At 34.4% G+C, this 18,231-nt stretch overlaps 3 protein-coding genes across 3 annotated transcripts; 1 reads left to right on the plus strand and 2 right to left on the minus strand.

The window, feature by feature from the left end:
- Positions 1 to 278: 278 nt before the first annotated feature.
- On the plus strand, positions 279 to 2,143 carry LOC129896826 (ABC transporter G family member 4). The gene has a single exon (XM_055972804.1). It carries the CDS (start codon positions 341 to 343, stop codon positions 2,141 to 2,143), a length of 1,803 nt encoding a protein of 600 aa, XP_055828779.1. The 5' UTR covers positions 279 to 340.
- Positions 2,144 to 7,244: 5,101 nt separating this feature from the next.
- On the minus strand, positions 7,245 to 13,085 carry LOC129896828 (uncharacterized). Its single transcript, XM_055972806.1, has 7 exons — positions 12,862 to 13,085; positions 11,800 to 11,930; positions 11,420 to 11,646; positions 11,058 to 11,172; positions 9,239 to 9,357; positions 7,794 to 7,854; positions 7,245 to 7,659 (listed from the first exon to the last, which is right to left on the minus strand). The coding sequence occupies exons 1-6, from the start codon at positions 13,058 to 13,060 to the stop codon at positions 7,803 to 7,805; spliced, it is 843 nt and encodes a 280-aa protein (XP_055828781.1). The 5' UTR covers positions 13,061 to 13,085; the 3' UTR covers positions 7,245 to 7,659; positions 7,794 to 7,802.
- Positions 13,086 to 13,185: 100 nt separating this feature from the next.
- On the minus strand, positions 13,186 to 17,970 carry LOC129896827 (protein SGT1 homolog). Its single transcript, XM_055972805.1, has 10 exons — positions 17,641 to 17,970; positions 16,798 to 16,867; positions 15,878 to 16,002; positions 15,426 to 15,588; positions 14,891 to 14,987; positions 14,734 to 14,799; positions 14,468 to 14,606; positions 14,194 to 14,273; positions 13,985 to 14,089; positions 13,186 to 13,497 (listed from the first exon to the last, which is right to left on the minus strand). The coding sequence occupies exons 1-10, from the start codon at positions 17,798 to 17,800 to the stop codon at positions 13,390 to 13,392; spliced, it is 1,113 nt and encodes a 370-aa protein (XP_055828780.1). The 5' UTR covers positions 17,801 to 17,970; the 3' UTR covers positions 13,186 to 13,389.
- Positions 17,971 to 18,231: the final 261 nt, after the last annotated feature.

Consider the following 18,231-nt stretch of genomic DNA (forward strand, 5'->3'; position numbering starts at 1 on the left):
AGGCACTAGCTAGTAAGAAAACGAAATCTCTTAGCCACTTATAAATTAAAGAAAATTGTCTTCTTAAATTTCTTATAAAAAGACTATAAAACTTGAAAAAAATAATTGTAAATGACCTACAAAATCAATTTTCCAGGCGATTCTAGTTAGCTTCCATCTCAATTTTTACTGCCCCATTTTAATTATTAAGTTGGATTCTTGAAATCCACCAACATTATTCTACTACTACTAGAAGTATATGTCATGGAGGCTCTCTCACTAACCCCATTCTATTTTTCTTCTTTTACTACTACTCAACCTCACTTCTTATTAGTCTTTCTTCTGTCCAATCAACTTCACCATGGAAATTGAATCATCTCCAACACCGCCATCTCCTTCTCAATCTCCTCCACTTAAAACATATAAACTAACAGCTTCTTCAATAGGCTATTCAAAATCAACCACCATTTCTCCTGCCTTGTTATTCAAGCCTTGTGAAACAACACCACCAATTAATATCTTGAAAGACATCTCTTTCACTGCTTATCCTTCTCAGATTCTTGCCATTGTTGGTCCGAGTGGCGCGGGAAAATCCACCTTACTCGACATTTTAGCAGCTGGAACTTCACCTACAAGTGGCACTCTTCTCTTGAACTCTCTTCCCCTTCATAATCCTTCTTCTTTCCGCAAGCTCTCAGCTTATGTTCCTCAACATGATTGTTGCCTTCCGCAGCTCACTGTCTCGGAAACATTCGCTTTCTCTGCCCGTCTCCTCAACCCGAAACTCAATGATGTTTCTTGCATTGTGGATTCTCTTCTGGCTGAGCTCAGGCTTACACATTTGGCACACACAAGGCTTGCTCATGGTCTCTCAGGAGGAGAACGAAGACGAGTTTCGATTGGTTTGAGTCTACTCCATGACCCTGCAATTTTACTTCTTGATGAACCAACATCAGGTCTTGATAGTAATTCAGCTTTGAATGTAATGCAGACACTCAGATCAATCACCGACTCGCGTCAACGTACCGTGCTTTTGTCTATTCATCAACCAAGTTTCAAGATTCTTGCCACCATTGATAAAATCCTGTTGCTATCAAAAGGAACTGTTGTCCATTATGGTACATTGTCATCTCTTGAAGGGTTTTTACTTGAAAATGGTTTCACTGTCCCCCCACAGCTCAATTCTCTTGAATATGCCATGGAAATGCTCAGCCAACTCAATGAGAAAAAACCCGTTACGCCGATAAGTTCACCCCCTGAAAATACCACCACTACCCCTGTCCCTGAGGCTAAAACAGGGGAGATCAGATATAGGAGTTCAAGATTTCATGAAATTGCTGTTTTGTATAGCAGATTCTGGAAAATCATTTACAGAACAAAGCAGCTACTTTTAACAAACACCTTACAGGCATTAGGAGTTGGTCTTGTATTAGGTACAATTTACATCAATATTGGATTTGGTAAAGCTGGAATCGAGAAAAGATTCGGACTTTTCGCTTTCACTCTCACTTTCCTTCTCTCTTCCACAACAGAAACTCTCCCAATCTTCATAAACGAAAGACCCATTTTATTAAGAGAAACTTCAAGTGGGGTTTATCGATTATCTTCATATCTCATCGCAAACACACTAGTTTTCCTCCCTTACTTACTTGTCATCGCAATCTTGTACTCAATTTCACTTTATTTCTTGGTGGGTCTTTGTTATTCATGGCAAGCATTCACTTACTTCGTTCTAACAATTTGGGTCATCGTCTTAATGGCAAACTCATTCGTCCTCTTCTTGAGCTCTGTAGCACCTAATTACATCGCCGGAACTTCGCTGGTAACGCTACTTCTCGCCGGATCTTTCTTGTTTTCCGGCTACTTCATTACAAAGGAGACAATGCCTAAGTTCTGGACAATGTTGCATTATTTGTCCATGTACAAGTATGGATTAGATGCTTTGTTGATCAATGAGTATTCTTGCCTTGTCGCCAAGTGTTTGATATGGTACGATGAGAAAAACAAGGTATGTATGGTGAGTGGGAGTGATGTGTTGGATAAAAGAGGGCTCCATGAGAGACAAAGATGGACAAATATATATATCTTGATTGGGTTCTTCGTATTTTATCGATTGCTTTGGTTGATAGTATTGATTAGAAGAGTTTCAAGATCAAAGAAGTGAGTGAGTGAGTGAGAGAGAGAGAGAGAGATCCATCACTTTCATGAATTATCAATCCACAATGTTTGTTTTGCTGCATCTCTAATGAATTCATGTAACAAAAATAATCCTAACATTTCTTGTTTTTTCTCTCTTCTTCATTATTTTTAGTTAAAACTAGTCATATTCTTTTCCAAACAGTCTCTTGTTTGCGTATACTTGTTTCCCGACCCTACATCTGGAAATTTATTGGGTATATTGTTGTTGTATGCCAACTAGTCCTACCTGTATATGTCTAAATTCAAATCACAGGGAGACATGAGGTTAAAGGAATTTTAACTTTGATACTGTGACTTATCTTGTCTTCCTTTTCTGTCTGGATTTGGATCATCAGATGATTATTATATTCCGTTTTTGGTGTCTTGTATTAAGTTCTATTCTTAAGATTTTGACATTATTATTTAGGATTGTGTATATTTATCATACCTATAAGTATCATTTAATTAAAAACGCCAACAATATATTTCAATGTAGCTTCACAAAATAAGGTCTGAAAAAAGTAGAGTGTCTATAGATTTTATTAAAGAACAGAAAAATTATTTCCGACAAACTATCGCTCACTGAAAAACTATGATGGGATAATAGGTCTCATCTAATCATTAACTTCAATAATTTCACGAGTGCCCTTCGGGTGGTTATATTTCCAAAATTCTAGTGTTGGTGAAAGCTATATGGACTGGATAAAATCACTTTCATGATTCATTAATTATGAATATATCTTTTTATTATATTAATATTTTCATAAGAAATCAATTAAAAGTAACTCATAAGTACAATATAATGAAAAGGAAAGTTCATCCCACGAAAAATTGACGAACAGCGACGTCACGGGTACATGAAATGAAACAAATGGGGTATGAATAATTCGAAGATCTTGTCGTTATATATCATATTGCGTTATTAATACTCCCTCGACCCCACTTTAGCAATAAAAAAACATGTCTCAAAATAAGTATCTTTTTAAAAATTTAAAATTTAAAATAACATATTTTTTACAATATTCTTATACCCCATTATTTTAATAACGTGAGACATTTATTAAATAGAAACGAAGGGGAGTAACATGCAAGGGAAAATGAAACAGTAGTTTTTTTGTTTGTTTGTTTGGTCTGGTGGTGTAGTGTTACTACAAAGTGAAAAAGCCAATTGATAAAATTGGTTTGCATTTATTTGGTTGCTTCCATCTCTGTAACTCAAATCAGTGTTTGTTCACGGGTTCTTCTTATTCTTTTGCTAACACGTGAACCTTTTATTTTATTTTTCTTGTACACATTCGGTAAAACCACGATAATTTTGACTTAAATTTTTTATTTATATTAAAAATTATTTAATATGTAAACATAATTTATTCTGAACCTAGGAAATATAAAGAATTGTGGAATAGAATTTATAAATTAAAAATTCTAGCTTAACAATGTTGCTGGCTTTTGCCTGTATATAGGGGTGTTTATGAGTCGATTATTGATCGAAATCAAAATCAAATTAATCAAATCAAATTTTAAGTGAAAAAGGGTTTAAAATGCCCTTGAATTATTGGAAATAGTATAAAAATGTCTCTCATCCATCTATTTGGCTTAAAATGTCTTAAACATCCACTTTTAGGTAAAATGACCTTTTTATAATGGAAAAGGGCATGAGGGGCATTTTTGTACCATTTTCAATAGTTCGAAGGTATTTTAGGTCTTTTTCCATAATTAAAATTCTGTTAAATAAATTTTAATTTATAATTAATTTTAAATAATTAAATTAGAACCAACAGATGACCGCCACGTGTTTAAAAAAACTATTCAAATTTTTTAATTAAAATTCTGTTAAATAAATTTTGATTTATAATTAAATTTTAACCAATAGATGATCGCCGCATGTTTAAATAATTTTAATTATTTATTTAAGCATGTGGCGACCATCTATTGGTTATAATTTAATTATTTTAAAATTAATTATAAATCAAAATTTATTTAACAGAATTTTAATTAAATAATTTGAATAATTTTTTCAAACACGTGGAGGCCATCTATTCTTTACAATTTAATTATTTAAAATTAATTATAAATCAAAATTTATTTAACAGAATTTTAAATAAGAAAAAGGGTCTAAAATGTCATCGAACTATTGGAAATGGTGCAAAAATGCCCCCATATCCTTTTCCATTAAAGAAAATGTCATTTTTGGACCTAAAGGTGGATGTCAATGGCATTTTAAGCCCGATAGATGGATAAGAGACATTTTTGTATCATTTTCAATAGTTTGAGAGCATTTTAAGCCATTTTCCAAATTTTAAATTATCAAACAAAATCAAACCGAATACAATATACATTTATCGATTTGTTTTAATCGATTTTGATTTGATTTGATTTAGCTATTAATCATACATGAAAATAAAGGAAATGATTTATTTAAAATAGAAAGAAAAAAAATAACAATTCATTCAAAAGAAAACGAATAGTCTTCATACCAATTTGAATCTTATAATTCTTATACCAAACTCAATTATGTTTAACTTTCTGCTTATATATTGTTAGCTAATCTGATGTTACTAATAAACATAAACTTATTGAATAATGCATAAGCTATCTATATTGCTACACAAATAAAAGATGCATCATACTTTACTCTTTTTAATTAGTGTGTTGCATTTTTCATTTAATAATTGTTCACAAAAAATAATATATTATGTATGTATAAACATATGTATATAATTATCAATTCAGTTCGGTTATTTCTTTATTTTTTTTAACGAAATCAAAACTAAACTAAATATTATTGATTTTTGAAAATGTAAAACCAAAATAAAAATCGATTTATTCAATTGGTGTAAACCGAATTCTATTCAAACCGTGATATCAATTTTAATCGGTGTGAAAACCTACTCCAATTATTATGAGCCCCATCATGCGCGCTGCCATCGATGTTTTTCAACTGTTTAACTACAGTGCACTGGACAAGACAATGTAGCCTATTTTACGCCATGAAAGTTAAATTTACTTAAAAGATAATATTGAAGAAAAACAGTTTAACCTTTTTAATGAAATGATCACAAATTACACAAAATATGATATCAAAACAAATATCTTGAGTTTGAGTCTTATTGTCGTTCATTATCAAAAATAATTTCCATGAGGTTGACTCTTTCAAGTCAACACGAGAGGAAATATACTGAAAACGTAATTAAATAATGAAAAGTTTGCTCTCAATAAATAATTTAAGTTTTTAATAAGATGATCACACAATTTATAATAAGTATGGTATGGTAACTTACAAAATGTAGTAGATAGCATGTTGTAACATGTCAAAATATATTGATAATACAAGTCGAATCCTTTTCAAATATGTCCTAGGTCATATTATTAATATTTCAAGGAGAGAGAAACGTTGATTAAGACTGCTTGCTCTAGTACAATATTTATTTAAAGCATTCCCGTTTATTATCTATATATTTCTCCTTAATTCTTTTAGTTAAATTTGAATCGCACACTGCAGAACTCATTCAAGAGTATCGCTCCCAACAGAATTTTCTCCAAACACAGAGCTCAAACCCGAAACCTTTGGTTAACTTTAAAATAGTCTCACCACTGCATCACAACCTTATATCGGTCAAATTATATAACGTTAACACTTCACCTTATCAAATCCAGTTGTATTAATTTGTACATTTCGAAGGCGTCAACTAGGAGATAATACCCCCCAACTTTTAGATAATTTATGTCCCACTGCTGAATTTTCTCTAACTTGTGTATACAAAACTTGTTGAAGAATGGGTGCTTTAGCCAAGAGATCAAAATAATGGATCGCATGTAACATACGCCAGCCCTGAGTTTCAGGAACGAACACGAAAGCTTGTAAAACCACAACAAAAGAAACAAATCCAGAAGTCATAAGCAAGAAAAGAATCCAACTAAATGACAAGCCTTTTACTGTAGACGAGAACTTCTAATGTATAGAAAATCCATCTTCATTTTGTTACCAACAAGAAACTCATTCACTGGCCACAGCTTGACCCAGAGATAGCATAATACTGCTTAAACAACACACACAAACACGAATACCGTATACACCATGTCCAATACTTTCTAAACTCTCAATATTCCATTAAGCCATTAATTCATGCACCAAAATAACCCACGACGTTTCTTTTATGATTCTCTAATCCTAACCCCTAGTCTACCCCGAAAAGAAGTGAACTAGAGTGACCAGAAAGCATCATCGTGTGCGAAATTCACCGCCTCATTCAAACAGCTGAATTCTGCAGGAAATTGAAAAGGAGATACAAAATCTACTAAACATGTTCATAGAGAATGCTTGATAACAGTTGGCATATGGAATGGTGGTACAACTGTAGTTCTGATTAAAAAAAGAAGACAAGGACACAAAATAAGCAAAATGTGCATGAAAGAGAACCAAAGGAGCTCTAAAGCAACACATACGTATTTCCAATGGAAATGAAACTTGTTGAGTAAGGGGGTGAATTAAATTACTGTACAGTGACAAAGAGATTTCAAATGACTAAATTGACATGTTGAAACTGCAAGCTAACAAGAAGGATGGACAGCAAAGACCGGATTCTCAATGGGGAAAGATGGGTTTAATGAGTAGAAATGTTTGGGTATAAATTATACATATTCCAACAAATATGGTAGCTCATTGATAAGAATGGAAATATAACTATGCTTGTTGCGATCTGGTCAGGAAAGACAACAAAATTGGAAGGCTAACTAGAATAGGCAGATTGATCCGGGTGGCAACAGGCTCCTATCGAAAGGAACTGTGCAGCCTTGGATCTAACAATAGGGAACATCCAATAGCAGCAGTCGTCAAGGTGAGTTAATGATTCCGTTACTAGGAAAAAGAAAATCAGAATAGAGCATCAAGGATCTTCTAAAATATAATCTCCTCAAAAGTTGGATATCAAAAATTATGTTGATGCCATCCATAGAAAGATGGGACGTACTATAAAATCTAGGGTTATGATTTCACAAAATGGATTTTTCAGGAAACCAACTATCAGCTTCGATTGTGCTGATATGCTTCTTTACCTAATAGTCAAATCTTGAACAGGTACCAGATCCAATACTAAAAAGCAAGCACACTTCACATTCACTGCAAAACTATCTTAAACCTTTAAAAGGACTATTCTACCATTCTTCATTGTACTAGTGTATGTATACATACCACATAAAAACATCAAAGGACAAGCACCAATGCAGCATCTAATGAATGTAATACAGACCTAATCCAACTCTTATCGTTTAAACACATTTAATGACATGAAAGACAATATACTGAAGTTACCAAAATGAGGTCATACTGTAACTAGGTAAAACACAATTGGCGCAACACTTTGTCCAAAGTGGGTGCAGCAAGTTTTTAGAATGTATTGAACTCGACCTGAGCCATTCTTCCATCACTGATAATAGAGCATCATAACAGAAGGGGACAACTAAGAAGTATCTGAATCCATTTGATCCTGAAGGTATTGTAATCTGCCAAGGCAAAATCAGATTATGAAATGCTTAAGAACAAAATTCTATGTAGAGTTAACTTTATGTTCATATTTTCAGTTGATAAAGTAGAACTTTTTTTAACAAGATATGGTAACGAACAATGAGAAATGTACCTTGAAAATTTATCCAAGGCCTCTGACATACTGATCGAGCGTAGAATTAAATAGCTCACACCTACATAAACAATGTTCAAATATCTGCTCATTGGAAATTTCACGGGGAAAAAGAGATGGAAACATTTTGTGATTCTCAAGAGTACAGCCTGGGAATTATTTATTTTTCATGCTCTTTTCTTTTTAAGAAGAAAAACCCATTGACTCCACAAATATCGATCAAAACTTGTACCCTCATATAGGTATGCAATTTCAGAAAGCACAAAAATTGAAATAGATAATCTGAATTGGTATTGGATCTATTCCCAGGTTACTACTAACAATTTTTTTGACCCATTTCTTGGGTAAAGTAAAATGAATCCTAAAACATAACGGTCATTTAAGAAAATACTTCTTCAAGAATACATGTGAATTATGCACATCCAAAAGGGAATGCTCATCAAGATCAAAGACATACTCTTTACATGCATAAGATTTTGGTCATAAATAAAAGAATATGCATAAAATATAGGGGAAACATTTGGCCGCTCGGCCAAAAATATAACTTCCGTAAAATAATATAATCCAGATATTGTATAAAGTCCAAAGATTTTGAAGAAAGCTTCTTAGGGAGAAAAGGAAAAGATCCAAAATTTTTGAGTCCTTCAACACAATAGAATATTGCAACCTCACAGTTTTCATGTCTTTATGAGTCATGAACTGTTAAAATCAACAGCCTCAAAATCACTTTTCAACAATCAAACAAGAGTAGAACCATGGCAAGTTCTCGAATTTCTTTATTTCTTTTGAATTTGAAATCACCACCAATCATGCATTAACTGTGGCATCCATCTTATCAGATACATGTTCATCATTTTAGCTGCAATACTCTTAATTAAGAAGTAGAAAACCTTGTTCCAAATCTTCCAGACATCACTTCTTATTAAACGAGAAAACGAACCATGTTTATCCAACATCACAGTAAGCACTTCTCTTTTAGAATACCACGCCAAGGTGGAACATCATATGGTATATTACTAGGTATTATACTGATAAGGTGGAAGATCATATGTTATCATCATACTTTTACTTTAGCACCCAAGGGTGTCACCTAGTGGTCAATGAAGTGTGGGAGAACCATGAGGTCCCGTGTTCAAATCCTACTGGAGGAAAAAAAAACACTAGGTGATTTCTTCCTATCTGCCTAAGCCTTGGTGGGGAAAGTTACAAGTACCTACGCTAGGTACCAGTGCTGGTTGAGGTAGTTGTTACCCGATGAAACTAGTCGAGAGGCGCGATAAAATAAAAAGATACTACAAAAACGAACTCACTTTAATCAAACTTTCACTATTAAAGCAGAAAAATGCAATAAACTTGTTGCAACAATAACACATTCTAGCAGTGATAAGAAACAAACAAATCCTGCACAGCATTGGTAGGCTAAACCTGTATGATTAAGCACTCACTTAATAGGAGCCCCTGGGGAGTAGAGTAGATTCTTCACCACATATTCAACATACAAATTGTAAATATACTTCAAAGATTCCCTTAGATCACCAGTCCTAGGATGTGTGACAAGGATGATCTGCAAGAATTTAACATAATTCAGACATGCACCAGATACTTGTAAAGTCAAATAGAACCATTATGTATTTTTTGCCTATTGAAGGAGAGAAGAGAAGCACAAAGAGTATACACTCATAAACAGTGATAAAGTGATACCAAGAAGATGTACTTCATCACAACCACTATCAAATAATAAGCAAGACATGGATTAACTTTTCACACAAGAAATACCATTAATATTACAACGTTTCAATTATGAAATTCTCTAGCATACATAATTTTCATTCTTCAAGTACCCTGTCATGCTTATATAGATGGCAGTGCCTCCCAATCCTGATCCTTTACACACATTTAATCTCCGAATGGAAAGAAGCAGCCCTTCCTTCCCTTATAAAAAAGAAAGCCATATTTTTAAAGAGTACACCATCTGAGACTTCAAATACTATGAAGGGAAATGCTAGTGTGTCAAGCATGGCAAGTTAAGATGGTAGAATTCAGAGAATTAAAAGCTACCTTCATAGCTCATAATTGAGGAGAATTCCACATAGCAGGAATTCAACCACTATGACCAAAAGCAAGTACCACTTATAGTCTAAAAGGGAAAAATAAATTTGCCAAGTCACATTCCACAAAAAGTAACTTGACATTTGAATGATGTCCCTTTACAACTTATTTATTTTTTCCTTCTTCTTGAGGAATAAGATCATAGTCAACATTACGATAAGAAGATACGAGTTTCAGGTGATTCAAAATTTTATCTATATGGTAAATCATCAATTCCTTCAAACACATGCACCACAAGTCAGCGACGCAGCTTGGCAGTTAATCCACACACTGACAGAGAGTTCAAATACCAACAGTGATGGAAGCATGCCGACATTAATAAAACCATTCATTTGAACATAACAGAAAGGGATTATGATTTGTCTTCTAGAGAATGAGGTGGACAAACATAGTGCCACAAGAAGAAAGCAAGCCATAAAGCTGCAAAAATTAGGCCATACGGTGGTTAGTGATGGTTTGCTTATATGAGCGTGTAGCCAAACCAAAGTTCTCATCAAAGAAGAAGAATTCAAAATTAGGTAATCTCCTTCATAGAATTAGAAAGCAGCAGCACAATATTTTTTTTCCTCCAAAGAGCTGTTCTCAATTCTCTGTGACGTAAATTCATGTGATTAACTAAAATAGCCTTGTGTTGTTGTTGGACATCTTCCTAATGATTTTTAATATATTATAAAAGCTCTTCTCCCTCTCTCAATTTGATTTTTCCTTTTCCAGAATTCTGTAGATTTTCTATCCTATTAAATCCTTGAACCACTTGGAATAGATATTTGATGAGTAGCAATAGTACTTGATCATTTCGTTTAGTTCTTTCAACTGAATGTATCCAGACTATCCATTCTTTCTCCCAATCTAGAAATATAAGGCTTATATATGTAACATAAACAGAATGTAGCCTCATAACAGACCAAATATCTTGACTGCGCTACCTCTGTGAACTACCCACTAGCCCTTGAGTATCACACATACTACAATAAATAAAATGGCCAAATCAAAAGATGGCACCAGCAGGAGACCTAGAACAATTTCAATGGAACTTACCATAATCATGCAATGTTAGTAGTCTAGATAGAAAACTGACAATTACTGTATGATAATACCTAGAACAATTTCAATGGAACTTATAAAAAAGAATAGTTCAATGCATCACTGACTGACCTTTATCCCAGACGGACTTTCCATGAAACTGAGTTTATATGTATTAGTACGAAAGCTATGAAATGAACATCCTTGTCCAGGTAATTGCGGCACCCCAAGATTACCTTTTTCAGCACTGCCCAAAAAATGATTTCAAGTGAGAAGAGACTACATTTATATCGCATTATGCCTTTAAAATTAATCCTACAACGGAGAAAGTTTCCTAGGTGTTGAGCAAACAATCCAATCAATGAGCCATGCCTCAGTCTCAAACTAGATGGATCAAATCAGCTACATAAATTCTCTATATTCATTCCAATACTAAATACATGTGTTAGATCAAAATAATCCAATTTGGGCAATTGAGTAGAGAAAGACTCGACCTTGTAGGATCCATCTTGGCGGTTAAAGATTTGAGAGAGAAGAGCAAACCAAACATGAGCTTATGGTCCTGCTGAGGGTTTAAGGTCTTAAGAGGCCGATTCCATTCCCTGTAAAGAAGACAAACTCCATTCCTATTGAATACATACAACATATGTGCATTATTTCCTGATACTGTCGGCGGTGGCGGCGATGGGCTGATCTCTGATCCTCCGAAGAACTGCATTTTCTACAAATACCAATCACAAAACCGCAAAATTTTCATATTTTATAGCATTTTTTCCAAAATCAAATGATCAACTAATAAGACCCAAATGGTTTTTGAAGTAACTTAAATCTAAGCATATTTTCATAAACAGCAAACAGGGAAGAAGATAGATACCTTTACTGTGGATCGATTGACTGGGTAGTGGCACTGATTCAGAAGCTTTGTGGGAATTTTGTTTGATTTAAGAGATTCCACAAATGGCGACAAGTCGGACCCTCCACTTACCTCCGGGTCGAGTAAATTCGCTATCGGAACAATGGCCCGTTTGGTTAGTCACAATTTTACCCATCCTATAAAATTCAAACATAATTTCTACCACTACCTTGTTTGGTTACCATTTATCTTTTCTGGTAAATTTTACCTTATAAACTGAATATGATAAAATTATGAGTATTAACAAAGATGTCATCATCTCTTCAAACTTAGATTTTCCTTTTTCCTCAAATAATTTGAACTTATATATTAATTTTTATATTACAACTATTATAAATTTATGCATTACAATCTTGGGATAACTTATATACAAATCAAGTAACTTCTAATCTCTTAGGGCAAAAGATTAGACTTAGATATTTCATTTGATATTTGATATAATGATGTTTGATTAGACATAAAATTATATATCTACAACATATAAAAAAGTATTATTAGTATCTCTTAATTTTTAACAAAGCATGTCAATTATGTTCTAGTAAAATAGAACTCAAAAAAAAATGTGTTTATCTTGACGGCTGTCTGACTTCGCGAAATGGCTTAACAAGTGAATTTCATATGAAATAAAAAGAGTGAACTTGTTTGATGAATGTTTTCAACATTTAGAAAAAGCATAATACATGAATATGACCCTTAACTTAACTTCATCCGACAACTATAACCTCTAACTTTACTTGTACACAAGTAAGCACTTTAACTATCCAAAACTTGATCAAATAAACACATTCGTCCTATATGACAATTTTGTGTCCTACGTAGCATCATACGTGTGTATTGTACCACGTAGGATACGTGTCTACTTATTCAATTTTATACAAATTTAAATATTTGCTTGTGCATACCCAAAATTGAAGGGTATAAATGTGAAATAAGGTCACGTTAAAAGGCATGTTTGTATTATGCCTTTAGAAAATGATTACACTTTGATCACAAGTGCTAATTTTCTTTTAAATAGAAATATACCATTAACTGACTGCCTCAATGCAGAACTGAAGAGGATGACCTCCACCATCGTGTACCGCGTACCAAATTGTGAAACCTGGAATTCCCCGACACATTGATAACTAAAACTCACACACTGACTGTAAGAATCCTCCTGCAGATGATCTTGCTGATGACGATTTTTGTCCTTGAAATTCAAATTACAGCTAAGTCCAAGCATTACCCGCGTGATTAACCAAAGAACGGAAGAAAGGGAAGGGAACCTCCTCCTCTGGGTGGGGTACTGGGTACTGAAAGGAGGTGGTAAGACTTAGAAAAACAAAATGAAATTCTAACACCACAATCTTGAAAAGAAAAGCTGTCCACAATTTGAACGCCCTTCACAAAAGGTATATTGCTATAAGCAAGTTCAGGAATCTCAATCCAACAGCAGCGAACAAAATTTAAAACCTTAGAAAAGAAAATATGAACAAATTCTTCTACAATAAAATAGCAAGAATGACACAGCTCAAAAAGAAACAGTCAAAAAAGATGAACAGGAAATTGACACTAGATCTCCCATTTCTTCAGCTCCATGCCATCCGGAGGGCTTCCTTCGACCTTCTTTGTGCCAACTTCTTTCCAGTTTGTGGACAGAACAGTCCCATTAGATTCCACCTGAGAGGCAGCGCGTATAAAAAACATATTACGCTTCTTCACTAGTGTTACTTACAAGAGTTGTCAACGAGGAAGAAAATGCAACAAATAACTAAGCTTACAAGTCAAATCAGTGAGAGGGACCTAAACCTGACAGGCACCCGTTACAAGAAAACTTGAAATAAGCTACAGACAGTTGAGAAAGAGAACTTCTGAAACATGACAAATGGTGCAGAAGGATAAGAAGTGTTGTGAGATGTTCTAACGATATTTTAAGGTATTTCAAAAGGAGAAAGAAGACGACAATATTATAGGTTGGTAGGCATCATCCCCAAAGGAAAATGCAACAGAGAGAGAGCTAAGTACATCTAGTCTAGCCCCCAAAGCACTAGCCTAGGAAGATTATGTCATATCATAATGGAGAAACTTATGTCAACCACGAAAACTGTAAAAGGTATTCCTTTTTTGAAGTATATAACATTAAGTATATAGAAGGGATCAGACTTACAAAGGATTTCATCATGGCTCTTCTGGTGTCCTCGTCAGCATCTTGGTAAATGTCTCTGAAAAATTTGTTCAATGCTGCATCTCCATCCAATTTTTCATCTTTTTCCTGGAACACAGACCAAGCATTCAGGGACTTAGAAACTAAACTGCGGAGTATATAGCGGTCTTTAGACAAGGACATCATACAAAAGACTGTAATGTTATAAATACCTCTTTTTTCACTTCAGCTTCTAGTTTATCCCAATCCACATTTCTCAGTTTCGAGGAAGGATAACTGGGCCGCGGGGCATCTGTAAAATGAAAAACTATAGTAAGCTCTGCTACTAAATAATTAGCCGTCATATTTGGTAGCAAAATTCATTGGTCATTGTAAGCGGCTCCATTTAAGTAAATACGAAGTAACTATTGAATTGACAATCGCGTAAAGGGGGGAGAGGAACCCCTGATAGCCAGAATGACATGTTAGACGAGCAAGCAGGTTTACCTGATGACACAAGAGGCCTCTGAACTACAACAGGCTCCGTTGTATACTCGAGAGATGTCCAGTGTAACAGTTCAGCTTTTGCAAGGCGGACCTCAATTTTGGTAGACATCACTTCGTATCTGCATTTTGCAGGTGTTATCTGCCAATCATGAGACCAGTACGAGATCAGAGCGTAAGCATCTTCAATTACTCGGGAAACAATTTCAGAAATTTTAGGTGGAGCTCCGTCCAGAAATATCAGAACCATATTTTAAGCTTAGCCTCACCTTGCCAAACAACCTAGGCTGGAAAGAATAAGTTTCTTCACCCGGCACATCAATGCTAACACTAAGCTGTAAAGCAACCACCAAGCAAAAAATGAGAACTTTGTCATCCAATCTTTTAAATAAAATTATCTCAACAGGAAAAAATGGTAAAACATACTATTTGTTCACCAAAGTCAACAAAAACATTCTTGGCTGGTATGCCCTTGGCAAATATAGTCACCACCACCTCTTCTGGTTTCTGATAAAATTCATGTCTGCAATTACATACATTAGATTAGTCCATGTTCTCCAAGAAAGAAACAATTGTATTTAAATGGTGTCAATCATTTATGGTCATAACTTCACGAGGAAAGGCCACTAGTGTTTTCCTTTTACACATTCACTCTTTCTATTTCTTTTGGTTGAATTGGTTGCCAAATACATCCTTTCTTCTTGGTACACCAAAATCATTAAACTAATTTTTTGCATACTTTTGTATATAACAGTTAAATGAGATCTAAACATTAAGTGTCAGTACACATAAATAACAACACCTAACTATATCAGCCATGAAATTTGTACGTGATTATAATGAGGTTCAACTGTAGTACTTTGTTATTACTATCTCAGAATTATTCCCACATTGATAAGATTATTTACCTTATCAAAAGGTACTATCTCAGAGTTACTGAACTTAAAGGCTTTGGCATAACCTGTATTTTGGTTTGGCAGCAGATCCTTGATGGGACAGGTTGATAGTTGGTTGAGCACCTTCAGACGCAATAGCAACATTGTCCGACAACTCAGATGCAGGAGGTGCAACAACGTTAGCCGAGGGTTTATCCACCGACAGATTAGGCATTTCGCCAGCTTCCTCTGAATTTAGAGCAGAAGACCATCAATTAGTTTTACTAAGCACTTGGTGTTCCCATTAGAATAGTAAAATATACACACAAATCTGTCAGGAAAATAATCACAATGATTCAAAGAAAATCGTGGCTTTTAGTAGTTTTTTTGCACTATAGACAGCCAAATTTCTCATATCATCATAAAAACCACTTGTCATAGTAAAATATAGTACCAAGTCGCCATAGATGCCATGAGTTTCTGTTAGAATTGACCAGATTTGGAAAAAGTTAGAAGAGACACAAAAGCACTAATTTACCTGCAATGCGTTCATCACATTCTTTTATTAGCTTTGTGAATCTTGACTCTCCCGGTGCTAAACTAGCACCAGTTTCCAAAGCTGCCTTTGCAGTTTGGTATTCTTCAAGCTTCATACAAGCCAACCTGGAAAAGTACAAAAAAAAATTGATTCAACAACACAGTATCTAATAAAATAAGCACTGACAGCTAGCAAGAGCTAATGCAAAAAAAAAAAAAAGAGTGTTGTTTCACTTTGTCTCTGTTGTCTATCAGAAAGTGCAGGTAAAAGCTAAGAAAGTTCCCCCTCCGTTGCTTTTTATTAGTTCAGTATTGACTTTTCACATCCCTTAAATCATTTGTTAAGAGTTAGTTTTATTAAATTATCCTTATTAATGGTGATTAAAATTCCATCAACAAAGCAATGATTGGGAAGTGTGTGTACTTAATAATAATAACAGTATTGGAGGAAAATAATAAATAAGACTCCCTTTGTTTGCTAAAATGGACAAGGAAAAAGATATTTTTAGTATACTGGAATAGTAATAGGGAATGGAGAGTGTATTATATAGGTACTGAAGTAACAACTTTGGGGAATTGCCATGGAATGGTATGCGGTGGTGGAAAAATCTATGATGCTGTAACAGTCTTCTCAGAGGATGATGAAAATCAGACATATTCAACAAATCAATAAATCCTAAAATGACGAATCTTGATTTCACCATCAACTATTGCAACATCCCAAGTTACATGAGCTAAATCACCAAGTCAGTAATCAGGTGAAGGTTGTTTGAACAAGAGAACAATACCATAACAGATGATATGAGACCAACAAAAACAAGTAGTGAACAGGAAATAAACCCCACAAAATTCAATCAGCAGAAAAACCTAAACAACATTCACCCCCAAGATACTAAAATAGAAAGATGATTATATACTCACCCCTTGCGTAAATATGCTCTTGACATTTTAGGATCCAGCTCAATGGCCTTGTTCGCATCAACAACAGCTTCTGCTCACACGGAAACATTATCACAATTGCTACCCGCTCAGAATAATAATTAGTAACACAAAATAATGTTACAATTAACAGTATATAGTGAAATATGATGATGTATACAGACATATACAAGTAGGATTCAGACAAATACGAAACTTTGACGCATACATACACATAATTGGACATATAGAGATGTCTTTCCCAGATGTGATACCAATGAACCCCATTCAAACTAATAAATCATTATAAAGCTAGGTAGAAATACCACAGGAAAAAAGTTTCCACAACCACAGCTTCTTCTGTTACCAAAAAAGAGGCAATAGGGGTTGGCTTTGTGAATCCTCCCTATTCATTCTGATTGTCCATCTCGTTCGGGACTAAACAATTTAACTTCCAAGTCAAATTAGGATTCATACGATCCTCTAAATCTGATACTGATCAATTAACAGAAATACAGGTCCTAAAACAAACATCGGATCTAATATAAGTGTACCAACAACACATCGAAACGAAATAAGGAAAAACAAAAAAGGCTTAAACGAACTACTCACCAAAAGACCACGCACTCAAGTAGCATATCACGGTTGTTAACTTTTGTAATCAAGCACAGAAACAAGTATGAACAAAGCAGAAAACTAAGCACAAATCCACACCAAAACTTTTAACCGATTGTATAAATCGCTGACCGCGATAACAGAGCAAAATAATACAATCAACGCCGTTCCTTACTAATCAGCAAAAAAGAACAACGAATTAATTAGGTTTAAAAAAGAGAGAGATGATACCTGTGAAGTAGTTGAGTTTGATATTGGCTTGAGCACGGTCGGCGAAAAGCTCAGGGTTCTTAGGGCTCATCGCTATGGCTTGAGTGTAGAGGTCAACGGCGAGTTCAAAGTGGTCGTCGATGAAGGCCTCTTTAGCCCTAGTCTCCAGATCGGACGCCATTGGAGCTCAGAAGAAGTATCTAGAACAATAGGGAGAGGCAATTGGGGTGGATTGAGACTACAGAGGGAAACGATGCGTTGGAGGTATTTCGGCTCCTTAGATATAAAAACGACCGATTCAATTATTGGGGTATGTTTACAAGTAGGAAAAGACTAAGAAAAGGGTTTAACAGGTCTCGTCTTCGCTAATAAATTAGGAAAAATATATATTTAATGTCTAAGTACTAAATCTAAACCCATTTTACTTGCCATTAGTTCTAAACAGGTCTCGTCTTCGCTAATAAATTAGGAAAAATATATATTTAATGTCTAAGTACTAAATCTAAACCCATTTTACTTGCCATTAGTTCTTAAAAAAAAATAGAGGAGAGTATAGCTGTTTGTATTGACTTTTTAAAAAGTTGGGTATAATTTAAAAGTTAAGGGTTTGTT

Source organism: Solanum dulcamara, chromosome 7 (assembly GCF_947179165.1).
Source record: "Solanum dulcamara chromosome 7, daSolDulc1.2, whole genome shotgun sequence".
NCBI classification, from domain to species: domain Eukaryota; kingdom Viridiplantae; phylum Streptophyta; class Magnoliopsida; order Solanales; family Solanaceae; genus Solanum; species Solanum dulcamara.

Coding starts and splice junctions, on each gene's coding strand:
- LOC129896826 (XM_055972804.1), top strand. CDS start 341: ATGGAAATTGAATCATCTCCAACACCGCCATCTCCTTCTCAATCTCCT.
- LOC129896828 (XM_055972806.1), bottom strand. CDS start 13,060: ATGCTTGGACTTAGCTGTAATTTGAATTTCAAGGACAAAAATCGTCAT. Junction 11,647..11,799: donor TCAATCGATCCACAGTAAAG/GTATCTATCTTC, acceptor TGGTATTTGTAG/AAAATGCAGTTCTTCGGAGG. Junction 9,358..11,057: donor AAAGTCCGTCTGGGATAAAG/GTCAGTCAGTGA, acceptor AAATTCTTGCAG/ATCATCCTTGTCACACATCC.
- LOC129896827 (XM_055972805.1), bottom strand. CDS start 17,800: ATGGCGTCCGATCTGGAGACTAGGGCTAAAGAGGCCTTCATCGACGAC. Junction 16,868..17,640: donor CAAACTCAACTACTTCACAG/GTATCATCTCTC, acceptor CCGTGTGAGCAG/AAGCTGTTGTTGATGCGAAC. Junction 16,003..16,797: donor AGAGCATATTTACGCAAGGG/GTGAGTATATAA, acceptor GTACTTTTCCAG/GTTGGCTTGTATGAAGCTTG.